This window comes from Pinus tabuliformis, chromosome 5_1, assembly GCF_031772625.1.
Source record: "Pinus tabuliformis cultivar Carrire ecotype Pingquan chromosome 5_1, CPIR1, whole genome shotgun sequence".
Classification (NCBI taxonomy): domain Eukaryota; kingdom Viridiplantae; phylum Streptophyta; class Pinopsida; order Pinales; family Pinaceae; genus Pinus; species Pinus tabuliformis.
In genome coordinates this window covers 60,815,278-60,830,863 of record NC_142305.1, presented here as the reverse complement: position 1 = coordinate 60,830,863, position 15,586 = coordinate 60,815,278, and the positions used below count along the sequence as shown (strand labels likewise).

Below are 15,586 nucleotides of genomic sequence, written 5' to 3'. Positions count from 1 at the left end.
TGATGAAGTATTCTGGGTTCATTTTGGTGTATTGGTTATAGTGATCTGACTGTTCTAGTTGATTGGTTTAGTTTTGATTAAGTGTTAGTTGATTGGGTTTTTAGTGAATGGTTGATTTAGTTGTGTCAGAGATTGATGATTGGGTTTCGGTGATTGGTTAATTCAATTGTGTCAGAGATTTATGAATTGATTCAGTTGTGTTAGAGATTGATGATTGGGTTTCAGCGATTGGTTAATTCATTTGTGTCAAAGATTTATGAATTGATTCAGTTGTGTTAGAGATTGATGATTGGGTTTCAGTGATTGATTGCTTCAGTTGTGTCAGAGATTGACGATTGTGTTATAGTGATGAGTTACAGTTTGATTATTGATATTGAGCTTAAGTGTTGATAATGGGTCTAGTCTGAAAATTTGATGAAAATTGGCTTACAAGTTATGATGTGTTGAAGCAAGTGGATCTAGTGTGAAAATCTATGAAACGTGTTCTAGCGATGTTGCTGAGGGTTGGAGCCTTCAGTGAGGAAGTCGAAGCTTCTTGCTAGTAGTAGCTGGTAATCAGATCATGGGGTTGGAGCTCCCTAATAGTAGTAGTTGGAGAATGAGTGAAGGTTGTAGCCTTCAGTAGGTGGGTGTCTGTGTATTGGTATGATTTTTCACTAGTACAAGATTGTAAAAATATTTTTATTTATATTAAAAAGAAGATAGAGATGACATAAGCAGGTAGTTTTTTCTCGCATTTGGTTTCCACCTTAAATCTTGGTTTTCATGTGTGTTGCTTATGTGTGATTTATTTTGTTTTTACAGCACATGGTTACTGTTTATCTAATGTTTAATAAAGCATGGATGCACTGGTTGAAGACCAACATATGATGAATTAACTGAATAATTAGTTCACTGGATGTACACTAGTTGTCTTACGAATAGTCATGTACACATGCGGGTTCCTTTCAGTAAAGTCGCGTATAGAAATCTAAATACAAGAATGTAAAAAGTTATTGATTTGAAAATACTGATTCAGCCCCCATATCAGTATTTTTCCCAACAATTGGTATCAAAGCAGGTCCTTTAGCAGAAGCTTGATCGCTTGAAGGAGATCCGTCAAGACAATGGGAAAGAAGCAAAAGAAGAAAACACCTCAAAAGAAGAAGACATCTCAAAGAGATAGTGATAGTGTTAGCGATGATTGGTTGTTAGGTGTAAGAAAATATTCAGATTCAGAATCACCTCAGAATGAAGATGAACAAGCAAAAGAATTATTAGGTACTGATTTTTTCTCCTCTAGTAATACCTTTTTTTGTTCATGCAATATTAAAGATAATGAATGTGAGAGTGAAACTACTGAATTTGCTCTTATGGGTGAAAGTGAAATAAATCTAATAGAAGTAGAAGTTAAAATGCTCACAGATAAAATTAGAGATCAACAAGATCTATTTGATAAAAGGGAATGTACCTACAAAGAAGAGGTTACCAGGTTAAAAATTCAGTTAGAGGAAGGAAACAGAATAAGGAAGTAGTACAAGGAAAATGAAGATCAATGTCAAAGGCTGCAGGATGAAGTAACATCATTGAGAAATCAAGTGAATGAAAAGGATACAACAACCAAGGAACTTAAAGAAAGAACCAATTACTGTGAAGGTCTTGAGGCTAAGGTCATCTCTCTAAAAGAAGATCTTGAAAAATCAAATAAGCAAAATGAAGAACTACTTCAAGCATTTGATGAACAAGAAAATGAGATTCTCAAATTAAAACAACAAGTAGAAGAAGGAAGAAAAGTTGAAGAAATCATGAAGGAGTATCTAGAAAAGGAAAAGCAATATTAGGTTGAGGCAAATATCCTAAAAGGTAAATTAGAAGAAACGTATAAACTTTTACGATTTCAAGATAGTACTAAGATTTTTGGTTAATATTATTAGTAGTCAAAGGTCTCCAACCATCAAATCTGGTCTTTGTTTTCATGAAACTGTTGAAGGTGAATCTAGCTCACAAACTGAGGCAAGGAATTTTAATGCAAAATCTGAAATTGTCAACAAGGAGATAAGAAGTCAACCCCGTTAACAACCAAGGAAAGAAAGTCTTCAAAGAAAATCATTTACTCCTAACTATATAAGTGTTAATCAATTTTTTCCTCTGATAAATAATGTTGAATGTTCTATATGTCATAATTTTGGACATGTTGCAGCTAGGTGTAGAAGTAGAATATTTCAAGCTATCTCACAGAAAGATCATCAGCTTCCAGGTCTTTTAAGGGATATTGTTTTTCTTGCAATATGTTTGGTCACAAAGCCATTGATTTCTATAGAAGGAATATGAAACACATAAGATATTATGCTTGTAGCAAGTTTGGGCATGTAGCAAAATAATGTAGGAACAAGTCTATGGATTGTCGTAGACAATATGGTAAGCAACCAAATAAGAAAATTGATATCAGAAAATCTGAAAAAGATGGATCCACCAATAAGAAAGAAAAGGAAGATCAGATAAGGTGTGGTCTTTCTCTCTGCTCATTCGAAGACGAAGATGAATGGTACATAGATAGTGGATGTTCTCATCACATGACTAGAGACAAGAGTAAAATGGAGTCTCTGATGAAGAACCATCATGGTAATGGTATTCTTGGAACTGATGTTTCAGCAAAAGTTCTAGGACCAGGTACAGTCAGAACAGACTCAGGGGGAGCTAAAAGTGTGAAATTTCAGTATTCCACTTTCCATACGCAGATCTTATGAAGACAATTTGTGTATATACGTGAATTCTGAAATGCACAGTTGCGTATACTTTGGTTTGATGAAGAAAAAGTGGGACAGACTCAAGAAAAGGGTCTAATATGGTTCAGTCAATTATCAATTGTCTTTTCTATTTTGATGGTTGATGATTACAGTTTGTTGATACTATTTAGAAGTGATTTTGTCCCTCATAAGTTGTTGATGACTTGATGTATAACTGGTTGATGATGATGCCTTGATGATTCTTACTGATATATGCAATGATTCTTACTTGATGTATAACTGGTTGTTGATAATGACAGTGAACAATTGGCACAGGTTCAGGGGGAGCATTTGCTATGCTTCTAATAATGCATTGTTGGCATTATGTTTGCTTAGAAGTCCTTGGTACGTAATGATGCTTATCAATGATGATGATGCTTATGTTGTTGAAGTGTTTAAATGATGCATCATGCTATGCTGCGGTCATGGGTTGCCTATGATGAAATCACAGATGATACTTATATTGCTTGAGCCACATAGTTGTTTTGATGCTTCTAATCAGATTTATGGATGATTCGGATGATTCTTTTGATGATGCATATAGTACATATGTTATGTTGCTTACATGGTGATCTTCATAAGTTCAAGGAGAAAGATAAAGATTGAGTACACAACTTCAGTATTTGATGATGATAAGTGCCATTCATTTCTTTTATGTTGTTGTCATCATGCCTTTAAAGATGCATACATTTCATATGGTGTAGTAATGGATGAGGATTCCTATAGTTATTTGCTCTCAAATGGTATATTGTTTGAGGATTGTTCCACTTTATGGTATCAAGAAAGTTTGACAAATGACAGTGAGCTCATGGTTTGCTTTTCTTGTTGAGGACAAGCTAGATACATATTGCTATTTCTATGCTAGATACATTTATGATTACTTAGGTTGCATATTGGTAAATGATCATCTTGTATGAAGAAATTTGGCCAAGAAAATGGTGTTATTGCAGGTTTCATGAAGACATGGCTATTTGGAGACATGGCTTACCTAGTCACATGATGATAATGATAAGGAATGATGAATACTTCTTCCTATATTACTTTATGTTGAAAGGCTTGTGATGTTTATCATGGTTGATGCTTATCAGATGTGGGATATTAGAAAACTCCCTAGTGATGATACATGTTTGATATATTGAGGGTTGATTGCTACAATGATTTGATGATGATGTTATGGTCATGGATGATGACTATGGTGCTTTCACATGTATATGATATGATATGAATGGTTTTGTGAAGAGATAGGCACAACTGCTTGGAGATATGGCATATGCTTAGTTGATTCATGAAAGGCTATGTTTTGTTATGAACATAGATTAAGGCTTTTTCTACCAAAGAAAAAGAGTCAGTTGATCTTGATAAGTTCAAGAAGATGAAGTTGATAGCAGATATATATGAAAATCTACATGCGGCATACTTAGTCACAGGTTGATGATATTAAAGTTACATCGTCTTATCTTGCGAGTTGATGATGGACATATACAAATTGTTATTCTTAATGCTGCTGATAGATGCTTATGGTGCGAATAAGATATGGTGTATGATACTTGCTGATAACTATCATGATCCTATTTAGGTCTTTGGTCTTTGTTATAAATGTCATGTATATCATTTGATGTAAAGGTCATGTAAAGACCTATGATGTACTCATTGTAAAATTCAGCCATGTATGGACTATTGTGGTGAAGTCTTTTGGACTTATGATGAATTTTGAAACCCCACTGTGTCTGGGAAGTTGATGTAATAATGATGTCAAATATGTATCCCGACTTAGTTGGGTGATTAATGTAGGTTTTTGGTGATAGGACAAGTTCTATCAGTCATAGATTCATGTACTTCATTGTACATTCGTTAGAGATTTCAGCATGTGCTCAGGGGGATCATGAACAAAGAATTCAACATGTGCTCAGGGAGAGCATGGTCAGTGTTCATATTCAACAGTATAGATATGGAAGTCTTCATTGGACAACCCTTTTCCCTTGATGTCAAAGGGGTAGAGTAGCTTGGTGTTTTGAGAGTAGCTTAATGTTTTGAAAATCTTGGTGCTTGGCTTGATGTTATTTACAGGTTATGGTGACAAAACACCATAGTGGTTGCCATCAAGTCCAAAGAGGGAGATTGTTGGCATTATGATGCATGTGTTTTCCTTGATGGAAAATCACTTGTAACAAATCAAGTATATGGTAACCAGATGAATCCACTGGTTAGTTCAGAGGTCACAGAATGATGGAACAAAATACTAGAATGATGGGCCAAAGGTTTACAGATCAGAATCAAAAGTTTGATACGGGGAGATTGTTGGCATTATGAATTAGGTGTTGTCCTTGATGGCAACCTACCTGATGAGTTGTCCTTGATGAAAACCTATTTTATGAATGGAATCCTACTTGATAATTTGTCTCTTGATGAAAATCTACTTGTTAAAGGTATAAACAGGATGTGTTTACAAATGTGACAGAATGCATGGTAGTTCAGAGGAATGATAAAGTTGGAAGTTCAAAAACTATACATGGGTTTTGTTAAGCCAAGTTGCGTATGCACGTGAGTTTAGTGAAGAAAAGTAGCGTATGGCTTTTGCACCATGGTATTATAAATACCAGGGGTCCTTACCATGGTATTGGCCCATAGTAATGAGAGTGGCAACAGATATTGATCCCGTCAAAGAATACCATTGACACTTGTGTAGTTTTGACCCGTGGTATTGGATAAGGGCTAAACTATATAAAGAGGTGAAGATCAAAGTGCTAAGTGTGCAAGTGAAAGGGTTTTTGTTGAATACTTCAATCTAAAGTATATTTTCATTATAAGGGCCATAATTGTCACATTGATATGAAATTATGCACCGATGAATACAATGATGGATCATGATCATGAGACCTCAAATAAATTTTCATTGTATGATCTACTCATGGATTGACTAGATCTAAGTACTGACGCATGTTTTTATCTTTGAATATTATGATCTGGGTCTTTCTGAGTTCTGAAGATGTGCGCAAATTTAGGTCAAAATGTGTAGAACTATACATTTGTTGGTCTCGAGAAAAGTGCGTATACACGGGTTCACTTCTTCAAAGTAGCATATAAAAAGTAATGGTTTATTTTCATAAATGATTGATCAACCTAATCAATGTTGTTGCTTCTCTGCTATCTGCCAATGATGTCCTCATGATTGATCTAGGTTAAGTGATAATGTCTGAAGTAGAAATGGTTGAATGATGAAGTTGAATGTGGTTATGGATTAATTGAAGAATGTTAAGATTTCTTGCTAATTGTGATTGAATATCAGAGACAGTTCTGTGATTGGTTTAGAAAGTTGCAATAGATCTGAGTATGATTCAATGTTCCTTTTTAGAATTGCAGTAGTCAAGTTTTCAGTTTCCAGTATTTTAAGATCTATACGCTGGTTTCTCTACATAAAAGTGCATATGCACGCAGGTTGCCTTAAGTGAAGTACCATATACATTTTGGAATTTGAATGATCAAGATTGCAGTTGATTCTATGTGTTGATGCAGTATTCTAGGTTCAGTTCTGTGTACTGGTTATAGTGATCTGACTATTCCAGTTGATTGGTTGAGTTTTGATTAAGTGTCAGTTGACTGGGTTTTTAGTCAATGGTTGATTCAGTTATGTCAGAGATTGATGATTGGGTTTCAGTGATTAGTTAATTCAGTTGTGCCAGAGATTTATGAATTGATTCAGTTGTGTCAGAGATTGATGATTCGGTTTCAGTGATTGGTTAATTCAGTTGTGTCATAGATTTATGAATTGATTTAGTTGTGTCAGAGATTGATGATTGGGTTTCAGTGATTGATTGATTTAGTTGTGTCAGAGATCAATGACTGTGTTACAGTGATGAGTTAGAGTTTGATTTTTGATATTGAGATTAATTGTTGATAATGGGTCCAGTGTGAAAATTTGATGAAAAGTGGCAGACAAGTTATGATGTGTTGAAGCAGGTGGATCCAGTGTCAAAATTTATGAAACGTGGTCCAGGGCTGTTGCTGAGGGTTGGAGTCTTTAGTGAGGAAGTTGAAGCTTCCTACCAGTAGTAGCTGGTAATTAGATCAGGGGGTTGGAGCTCCCTTACAGTAGAAGCTGGAGAAAGAGTGAAGGTTGTAGTCTTCAGCAGGTGGGTGCCTACATATTGGTATGAGTCTGAACTAGTACAAGATTGCAAAAAGTTTTTTCTTTATATTAAAAATAAGACAGAGACGACAACATGTGGTTTTTTCCCGCATTGGGTTTCCACCTTAAATCATGGCTGAAGACCAACATATGATGAATTACCTGAATCATTAGTTCACTAGATGTATGTTAGTTGTCTTACAAACAATCGCGTACACATGCGGGTTCCTTTCAGTGAAGTCGCGTATAGAAATATGAATACAAGAATGTAAAAAGTGATTGATTTGAAAATATTGATTCACCCTCCCTCTCAGTATTTTTCCCAACTCTTAGAAGGGTACAAAGGATGATATGAGCCCTTAAAATTGTTACAAAAGGAGAGCCTCAAACCAAGTCTATATCAACTCACAGAACACTTAGAAATATCATCAAGAAGGTGGAGATTTGAGCCTCAAAACATTCCACAGAGAGCTCCAAATCATCAACAAAGAGATCTTAGTAAATTAGCGAAAAATACCTCATAAGGGCTCATATTGGACCATGAAAATTTGCTTTGAAAAACCCACGCATATTGCCTCAGATAAAACTCAGAATAGGCCTCTTCCACAAGGCTTAGTGTGGCGCTATCATAGGTCACTTCTTGGAGCTACCTCAGATGAAATTCGGCCCTTGCCTATTTCCTTAGGGTTAATGTGGCCCACAAACAGACCTCAGATGCTTCTTAAATATAGCCTCAAAACCAATGCTTCAATTCTTCTACAATCCATCAAATTCACCACAAGTAAAGAAACAATAAAACACCTTCAAAACTTGGCCCTACTCCAGAGTGGCATGACTGCACAAGGGCCTCAGACAATCACAGTAGGTATGCGCTGAAAGTATATATTTGGAGGACAAACAAGCCATAAATTTATAGTGGATGAAGAGTCTTTGAGAGGGGGCAAGCTAACCTATTCAAGGGGGGAATCCGACCTTAGAAAAAATATAAATATGAATTTCAAAATTGGTAAATTTGGAGCCAAAATATAAATTCCTTTGGAGGCCGACTTGAAGATGAGTTTTTGCTTAACCAAGGACCATCAAGGGAAACTCAAAGCCCACAAAGATATCAAGAGCTCCTCATGGGGCAGGGCCACACCACATGAGCTCCTCATCCTTTTAGGGTTTCTTGACCAATGGAGATTCCAATCAATGCAGTCCACAAACAAATATTAAGAGCATTCAAAGACGATGTTGGTATCAATGACAATGCCATTCAACAATAACAATTTATGTTATTAATCAAAAAGCTATCTATATGCAACTATGGTACACATGATTAGGAAAATCTGTGAAGGTGAGAGATCTATTTTGGTGTACAAAGAAAGGGAGTATTGGAGAAAGTGTGTGTGGGGAATGTGTGTGTGGAGAAAAAGACACAACTCCCATGAACCCCCTTTCTCCTGCACTCCCAGCACAACTGCGTGAAAATTAATAAATAACTAACAAAATAAATCACACCAATGTATAAAATTGAAAGCTAAGGTAGCGCAAAAGGATAGCCACTTAGGTTGATCGCTAATCCACCAAAAGTTACATTCACACGAATGCATTGGAATGACAAATCTAATTATGCTAAGGATGGTGTGAAGAAGTCGATGAGTTGAAAGAATAAACGCTTTCACTGAAGGGATCTTATGCAATGAAATGAAGCAGATCTAAAGATGCAAAATGAAAGTGAGCGATTGAGGCAAAAGAATGTGAGCATCATTTTCCATAATTATGTATTTGTCAGATATGTATTCTCGACTTGGAAACAATAGTTCTTTGGAAGGAACACTTGCATATGTCGAGAAGCAGGACTAGTCTCAAAGCAAGAGTCATTCTATGATCTGGAAAATTCACAAAAGCATGTGATCTATTTTGGTGTGTGGAGAAAGGGAGTGTGAGAAAAAGTGTGTGTGGAAATATGTATGTGGAGCAAGGAACACAAACTCCTCAGCACACACTTTCTCTGCACACCCTTACACAAACGCAAACCCCTAAAAAAAAGAACAAGAACTATACCATTGTATAGCTCTGGTTATTATTGTATAAAACCCTGTAGATTCACAAGCTAATGCAATTTGCTAAAGCAAGAGACAAGAATTTACTTCTACTCTTTACAACGGAAGCCCATAAACATTGAGCAAACAATAATCAATAGAGGAAGGGAATCAAAGGCACATAACACAATAAATATCGAGGGAAAGCCACAACTCAAAACCCCACTATATGTTTTGTATTAATCGGGAAAATCAAGATGAAATTACAATGCTTGTTCTCTCTAGAACAATCCCAAAACTCAGCAAATTCAATCTCCATCTCATAAGCAAGCTCAAGGCCAAAACTTAGCCTCTTCACAAGCTCTCCAAGTCTCTATTCCAATGCGTAATTCCTATGGAGGATAGCTTGTATTTAATGGGAAATAAAGCCTCTAAAAACTGTGCAATCCCTCAAGGATCAGTGCCTGATTGCATTCACTATTAGTGCAACTCATAAAAATCTAAAAAAAATAGCACACTGTCCCTGCACTCTAGTCTCAACTTGCTCTTTCTTTGATTCGACGTGCATGAGTTTCTGATGAGTAAATATTCAGTGAACTAGAGTAGCACTGGTGGAGTTCATTAGTGACACCACTGACTACTAACTCACTATTAGTTCTCTCAATCAGTTTGAGAACTAATTTCACTGAATTGACTCATGAAACTGAGTCTTCTATTTTACAACTCACAATTAACTCACACTAGACTCCTACGAAGTAAGGAGAACATACACATACGACAGAAAGACTTCCAACTTAAATTTCCTAAGTTAAGTAAGTTTAATAAATTTAATTTATCTATTTTAAATTTCTATGAAAATGGAATTCGAATTAAATTTCCAATTTAATTCAAAAACAAATTAAACTAAACTCTCCTGTGACAGTTTCTCAACAATTATTAATATTATTAAATGTTATAAATTAAAACTCAAACTTAGATATCTATCAGTGGGATACCAATTTGATCTAAAATTGCTTTTGCTTTCACGGTGGACTTAACATATCATTTAAAGTTGTCCTCCATGTATCAGATAAGGCATAATGTGAATCGATGTGTAACTCTAGAGTCTCCCCGTCATCACAGTTTTGTTTATATCTAGATGGTCAATTTATAATTCAAGCACGGCTCTTACATACAATAATTAAAATCGCTATCATCATCATCGGGCTTGCAGTCATAATATTGATCTGGCAATAATGTTCATGGTCTCCGGGTTTGCTGAAAGAATTAGAAATACCTTATAATATTGACTTCTGTACATTGCACGTGAGTGTCTTCGGTCGCGTTCGATTCTTGCGCATGACTCTAGCATATTTATACTGGCGAAGGTGTATTAATTTTTATGTGTCGGTTCTGACAGGCATATGTATCTATATGTATAAAAAAAAGAAAAGCATATGTATCTATATGTATAAAAAAAAAGAGGGCCCATGATGTTTCTGTAGGGAACTAGCCTTTCCCATTTTCATTGATCTCTGTATATTGATTCAGGCCATGGTGTATTAATTTTTATGTGTCGGTTCTCACACACATATGTATCTATATGTATAAAAAAAAAAGCATATGTATCTATATGTATAAAGAAAAAGAGGAACCATGATGCTTCTGTAAGGAACTAGCCCTTCCCATTTTCATTGATCTCTGTACATTGATTCAGGCCATGGCGTATTAATTTTTATGTGTCAGTTCTGACACGCATATGTATCTATATGTATAAAGAAAAAAAGAGGGCCCATGATGCTTCTGTAGGGAACTAGCCCTTCCCATTTTCATTGATCTCTGTACATTGAATGAATCAGAACTTCCAAATAGATCCATTTATACACCATGGTTGACTTGACTGAAGAAACCTGTCACGAGATGTAGCCACTTCATCACATGCATTTTTGATAAGAGTATTATAAGCTATGTCAACAAGGAGACCATTTCCTGATCTATGGTGGTGATAAAAACCAGTTTGATAATGGGGTCTCGCTTTTTCTGGCTGAAAGTGGTGGTGTAAGTCAACAAATGCTTAAGTATTGATTTATGATAAATTTGTATTCATGAAGAAGATTCTCTTCGATTCTAAAAAAAGGTGGGATGATGGCGTATTTGATCTCTGTACATTGAATGAATCAGAACTTCCAAATAGATCCATTTATACACCATGGTTGACTTGACTGAAGAAACCTGTCACGAGATGTAGCCACTTCATCACATGCATTTTCGATAAGAGTATTATAAGCTATGTCAACAAAGAGACCATTTCCTGATCTATGGTGATAAAAACCAGTTTGATAATGCGGTCTCGCTTTTTCTGGCTGAAAGTGGTGGTGTAAGTCAACAAATGCTTAAGTATTGATTTATGATAAATTTGTATTCATGAAGAAGATTCTCTTCGATTCTAAAAAAAGGTGGGATGATGGCGTATTTGATCTCTGTACATTGAATGAATCAGAACTTCCAAATAGATCCATTTATACACCATGGTTGACTTGATTGAAGAAACCTGTCACGAGATGTAGCCACTTCATCACATGCATTTTCGATAAGAGTATTATAAGTTATGTCAACAAAGAGACCATTTCCTGATATATGGTGATAAAAACCAGTTTGATAATGCGGCCTTGCTTTTTCTGGCTGAAAGTGGTGGTGTAAGTCAACAAATGCTTAAGTATTGATTTATGATAAATTTGTATTCGTGAAGAAGATTCTCTTCGATTCTAAAAAAAGGTGGGATGATGGCGTATAAAAGGGACTGTGTCAGAAAGAGTAAATAAACAAAGCTAGAGAAATCTGTCTGGATGGCGGTGTCTCATTTCTCTACCGATGATCAAGTCATAGTTTTTTTCGGAAAATAATAGAAATTTTAGTATGATTTTAAAAAATATGATAGAAATTTTTGAAAATTTGGGTTTTCGCTGTCAAGTTTTAAGATTTTGGGTGTCTCAAAGTATCTCAGAGGTATTGGTGGAGCTGAATCCATTTCCATTAAAAAATGATTTAAACACTCGGATTTTTTTGAAGAATTTCTTAGGCCCTCTGCCTAAAATTGTGGCCTAGTTAAACAATGCCCTTCATCACTATCAATTTATTTAAAAGAGCCATAACACATTTTCAAATGTTGTGGTCTATTTGTTTAATTTTGAGGATACCTGTTTAATTTACCCAATTTCTAATAAGGATTTCTTGGAATTACAGATTTAAGTTGTAAACATTCGAATTTCTTAGGCCCTCTGGCCAAAATTGTGGCCTAGTTAGACAATGCCCTTCATCACTATCAATTTATTTAAAAAAGCCATAACACATTTTCAAATATTGTGATTTATTTGTTTAATTTTGAAGATCCCTGTTTAATTTACCCAATATCTAATAAAGATTTCTTGGAATTACAAATTTAAGCGGTAAACATTCCATAATTAAAATGCTCCAAGTTTTTCAGAAAAATGAATCTATATATGCACACAAAATTCCATTTTAAATAAGATTTAGCTAAAAAGAAATTTGCTATATTCCAAAATGTACTCCAAAAAATAAATCTACTAGTGGCGGGTTGTCTGTAGTTGCACACAGTCCATGTTATGTCTTACACCGTGACCTTATCTTAAGGCATACAGACACACCCTAGTCTAGCATTGAGTGTGTGCGTCTCTCTATATATATCGTTGAATGTTCTCCTTTAGCTTATCCATCCATCCATTGATCAGTCAATCAATCGATGATGGTGAAAGTGTCGTCCATTCTCTTGCATTTTTGGTGCATTCTGGTTTTCATTCACCTCTGCAAATGCCATGCTAGCAGTCAAGGGCAGAAATCGGAATTGAATCCAAAAAATTTGGACGGGAAAGGTAAGCTGGCTGGTTATGGTCATCCCTACAAAAGGATCAATGCCCCAAGTTTCTTTCAACTTCGCAGGGGCGATCTGCATATAAATCTCACCAACTGGGGAGCTACTCTCGTCTCCCTTATTCTCCCTGATGCTAAAGGTAATCATCCCTAAACCCTACACTTCAACTGCTTTACCATCATGAATTACTCAGAGGGAGCTAGCTCATCATGTATTGATATTTATGCATTCAGGTAATCTAGCAGACGTACTTCTTGGCTATGACAATCTTGCCTCATACATGGTATATATTTGTATTTCCCTTTGGAAATTGGTACTGCCATTATATGCTAGGATCCTAAGATAAATTTACAGTTTCTACTCCCATATATACTGGATTGGATCTCAGATGTATATGTTACCATGGGGAATATGGTGGACTGTTTTGTGATGATGTGAGATTCTTTATTAATGCAGAACACGAGCTCCGGTAGACCTTACTTTGGTGCCTTGGTGGGTCGTGTAGCTAACCGTATCAAGAATGGAGAATTTACACTAAATGGGAAAACATATCGGCTGCCTAAGAATGATGGCAACAACACACTCCATGGTGAATGACTGTCCTTTCTGTTCTGCATGTATGTTTTAGCCGGCTAACCAGAGCCCTACAATGACCACTAATCATGAACAAAATCTCTCTCTCTCTCTATATTTGTATGTCTGTTTGTGGAGGTATAGAGCAGTTCAGGTAACATATGTGGAGTTAAATGCAGGAGGGCTGAGAGGCTTTGACAATGTCCTATGGGAAGTGAAGGAGCAGAGAAGTGGAAGGAAGCCCTCTATTAAGTTCACCTACCACAGCTTCGATGGAGAACAAGGTAAATGCCATCAGATCATCACCATAGTAATACTGATAATATATTTCTGAGTTCAAGCGTTTGTGATTTATAATGTTTAGATAAGATTCTCCCGGATTAATCACAATGGCTAATCTGGAAGAATCTCATCTAAACTGATAATGTAGTCAAGAATCTCATCTAAACTGGTAATGTAGTCCATTGTAGATTGGTAGAAGTTTATCAAAACCAATCCTGGTTTGATTTCTCAGCACATTTCAGATGGCTCTTTCTCCTACCACACACTCTTTGGAGATTTAGCTGATCATGTGGTGGATTATTATTAATGTTGCATAAATATTAGGAGGGATAGATGACAGTTTAGCCATATCTATAAACTCTATTTTGGTCTATTGGGGTTTTTAATAGATTGGGGTTAGTATCAATCTACCACCAGAGTGCATCAAATCCCTGATCAGTGTAGTGTGGACAGGGTATTTCAACCACTGGAGGCACACAATCTCTGTATGGTTGGTAGGAGGCTGTGGGTTTGTGCACCCAGAGAGTTGAAAAACCCTCTGTGCCCACATTCTCTGTACAATCTAGCTGTACAGCAGCTAGCCTGTCTTTGCACAACTTTTTCCAATGCATAATAAGTGTAAGAATTGATTAATGATTATTGCCGCTCCTTGTTGGAACAGGTTTTCCTGGTGACCTTGATGTATCTGCAACGTATACAATAAGTGGAGACATGGAGCTGAGACTTGATATGGAAGCGAAATCAAGGAATAAGGCAACACCTGTGAATTTAATCAATCATGGTTACTGGAACCTTGCAGGAGAAGGAAGTGGGAGGGACATCCTGGGAAACTCTGTCACAATATGGGCTTCACATTATACTCCTACAGATAGCCAATTTATTCCAAATGGCCAGATATTGCCTGTAAAGGGAACGCCATTGGACTTGACCAAAGAAGTGATAGTGGGTAGCAGAATTAACCAGTTGAATAACAGTGGAAATGTTGGATTCAATCATAATTATGTTCTCGACGGACCCAAGTTGAAGAATGGGCTAAGGCCTGGTGCAAGGATGAAGGATCATTGGAGTTCCAGAGTGATGGAGGTGTGGACGACTGCACCAGGCATGCAATTCTATACGAGTAATTTTCTGAACACGGTGGGCAAAGGAGGTGCGATATACAAGCCACACTCTGCCTTTTGCTTCGAGTCTCAGGCATTTCCCAATGCTGTGAATCAACCTAATTTCCCTTCTGTAATTGTTAACCCTGGCCAGATCTACAGGCACACCATGCTCATCAAGTTCTCTGTTGACAAGTAATTACCAATATAGAGTTTCAGTGCAATGGACCATCTATCACCAATATAGTTTTCGGGTTCTCTGGGCAGTTGTTAGTTTCATGTTGGCTTAATCTTGCTTTCAGCCATCCATAGATTGTTTTGTTATTGGACTTTAATCAAGCTCCATGAGTTATGAGGAGTTTTAACTTCTGATTAGTTTTTCCACAATATTTCTTTCTGGACATTGTGCTTTTGCATGTGCTATTTAATTAGGTTAAAGTATTTTAATAAATTTATATTTAAATTAACTTTATTTTTCTATATTTAAATTAGCTTTATAGTATTATTTAGGATTTTTTTTTATTTATAAATTAACATAATAATAAGTAATTAATTATTTTTTATTATATTTATTAACTTCCACACTCATCATATTAGAATGAGTAATTACTGATTTTTTTATTAAATTTATTAATTTCTTGATCCAATTATATTAGGATCAATATTTGGATCTAACTAATATAATTTATAATTAATTTGTCTTTACTGTGAACCACATTAATCGATCTGAAATATTGACCGGAATAAATTCTAATGCGATGGATCATAAGAAGAATCTCTAAATAACTTTCCTAAAAAGAATTTCTAAATAACTTTCCTCAAAGATGTTCTCCTTTACAAATATTTAT

General features: G+C 35.8%; 1 protein-coding gene across 1 annotated transcript; it reads left to right on the top strand.

The window, feature by feature from the left end:
- Positions 1-12,606: 12,606 nt before the first annotated feature.
- On the top strand, positions 12,607-15,125 carry LOC149163455 (uncharacterized). The gene is made up of 5 exons (XM_089431733.1): positions 12,607-12,922; positions 13,017-13,066; positions 13,240-13,372; positions 13,536-13,640; positions 14,300-15,125. Exons 1-5 carry the CDS (start codon positions 12,655-12,657, stop codon positions 14,935-14,937), a joined length of 1,194 nt encoding a protein of 397 aa, XP_089287859.1. The 5' UTR covers positions 12,607-12,654; the 3' UTR covers positions 14,938-15,125.
- Positions 15,126-15,586: the final 461 nt, after the last annotated feature.

Excerpts from the sequence above, each read along its gene's own strand:
- LOC149163455 (XM_089431733.1), top strand. The coding sequence starts at position 12,655 with ATGATGGTGAAAGTGTCGTCCATTCTCTTGCATTTTTGGTGCATTCTG. Across the intron at positions 13,067-13,239 it reads ACAATCTTGCCTCATACATG|AACACGAGCTCCGGTAGACC; the intron begins GTATATATTTGT and ends TTATTAATGCAG. Across the intron at positions 13,373-13,535 it reads TGGCAACAACACACTCCATG|GAGGGCTGAGAGGCTTTGAC; the intron begins GTGAATGACTGT and ends AGTTAAATGCAG.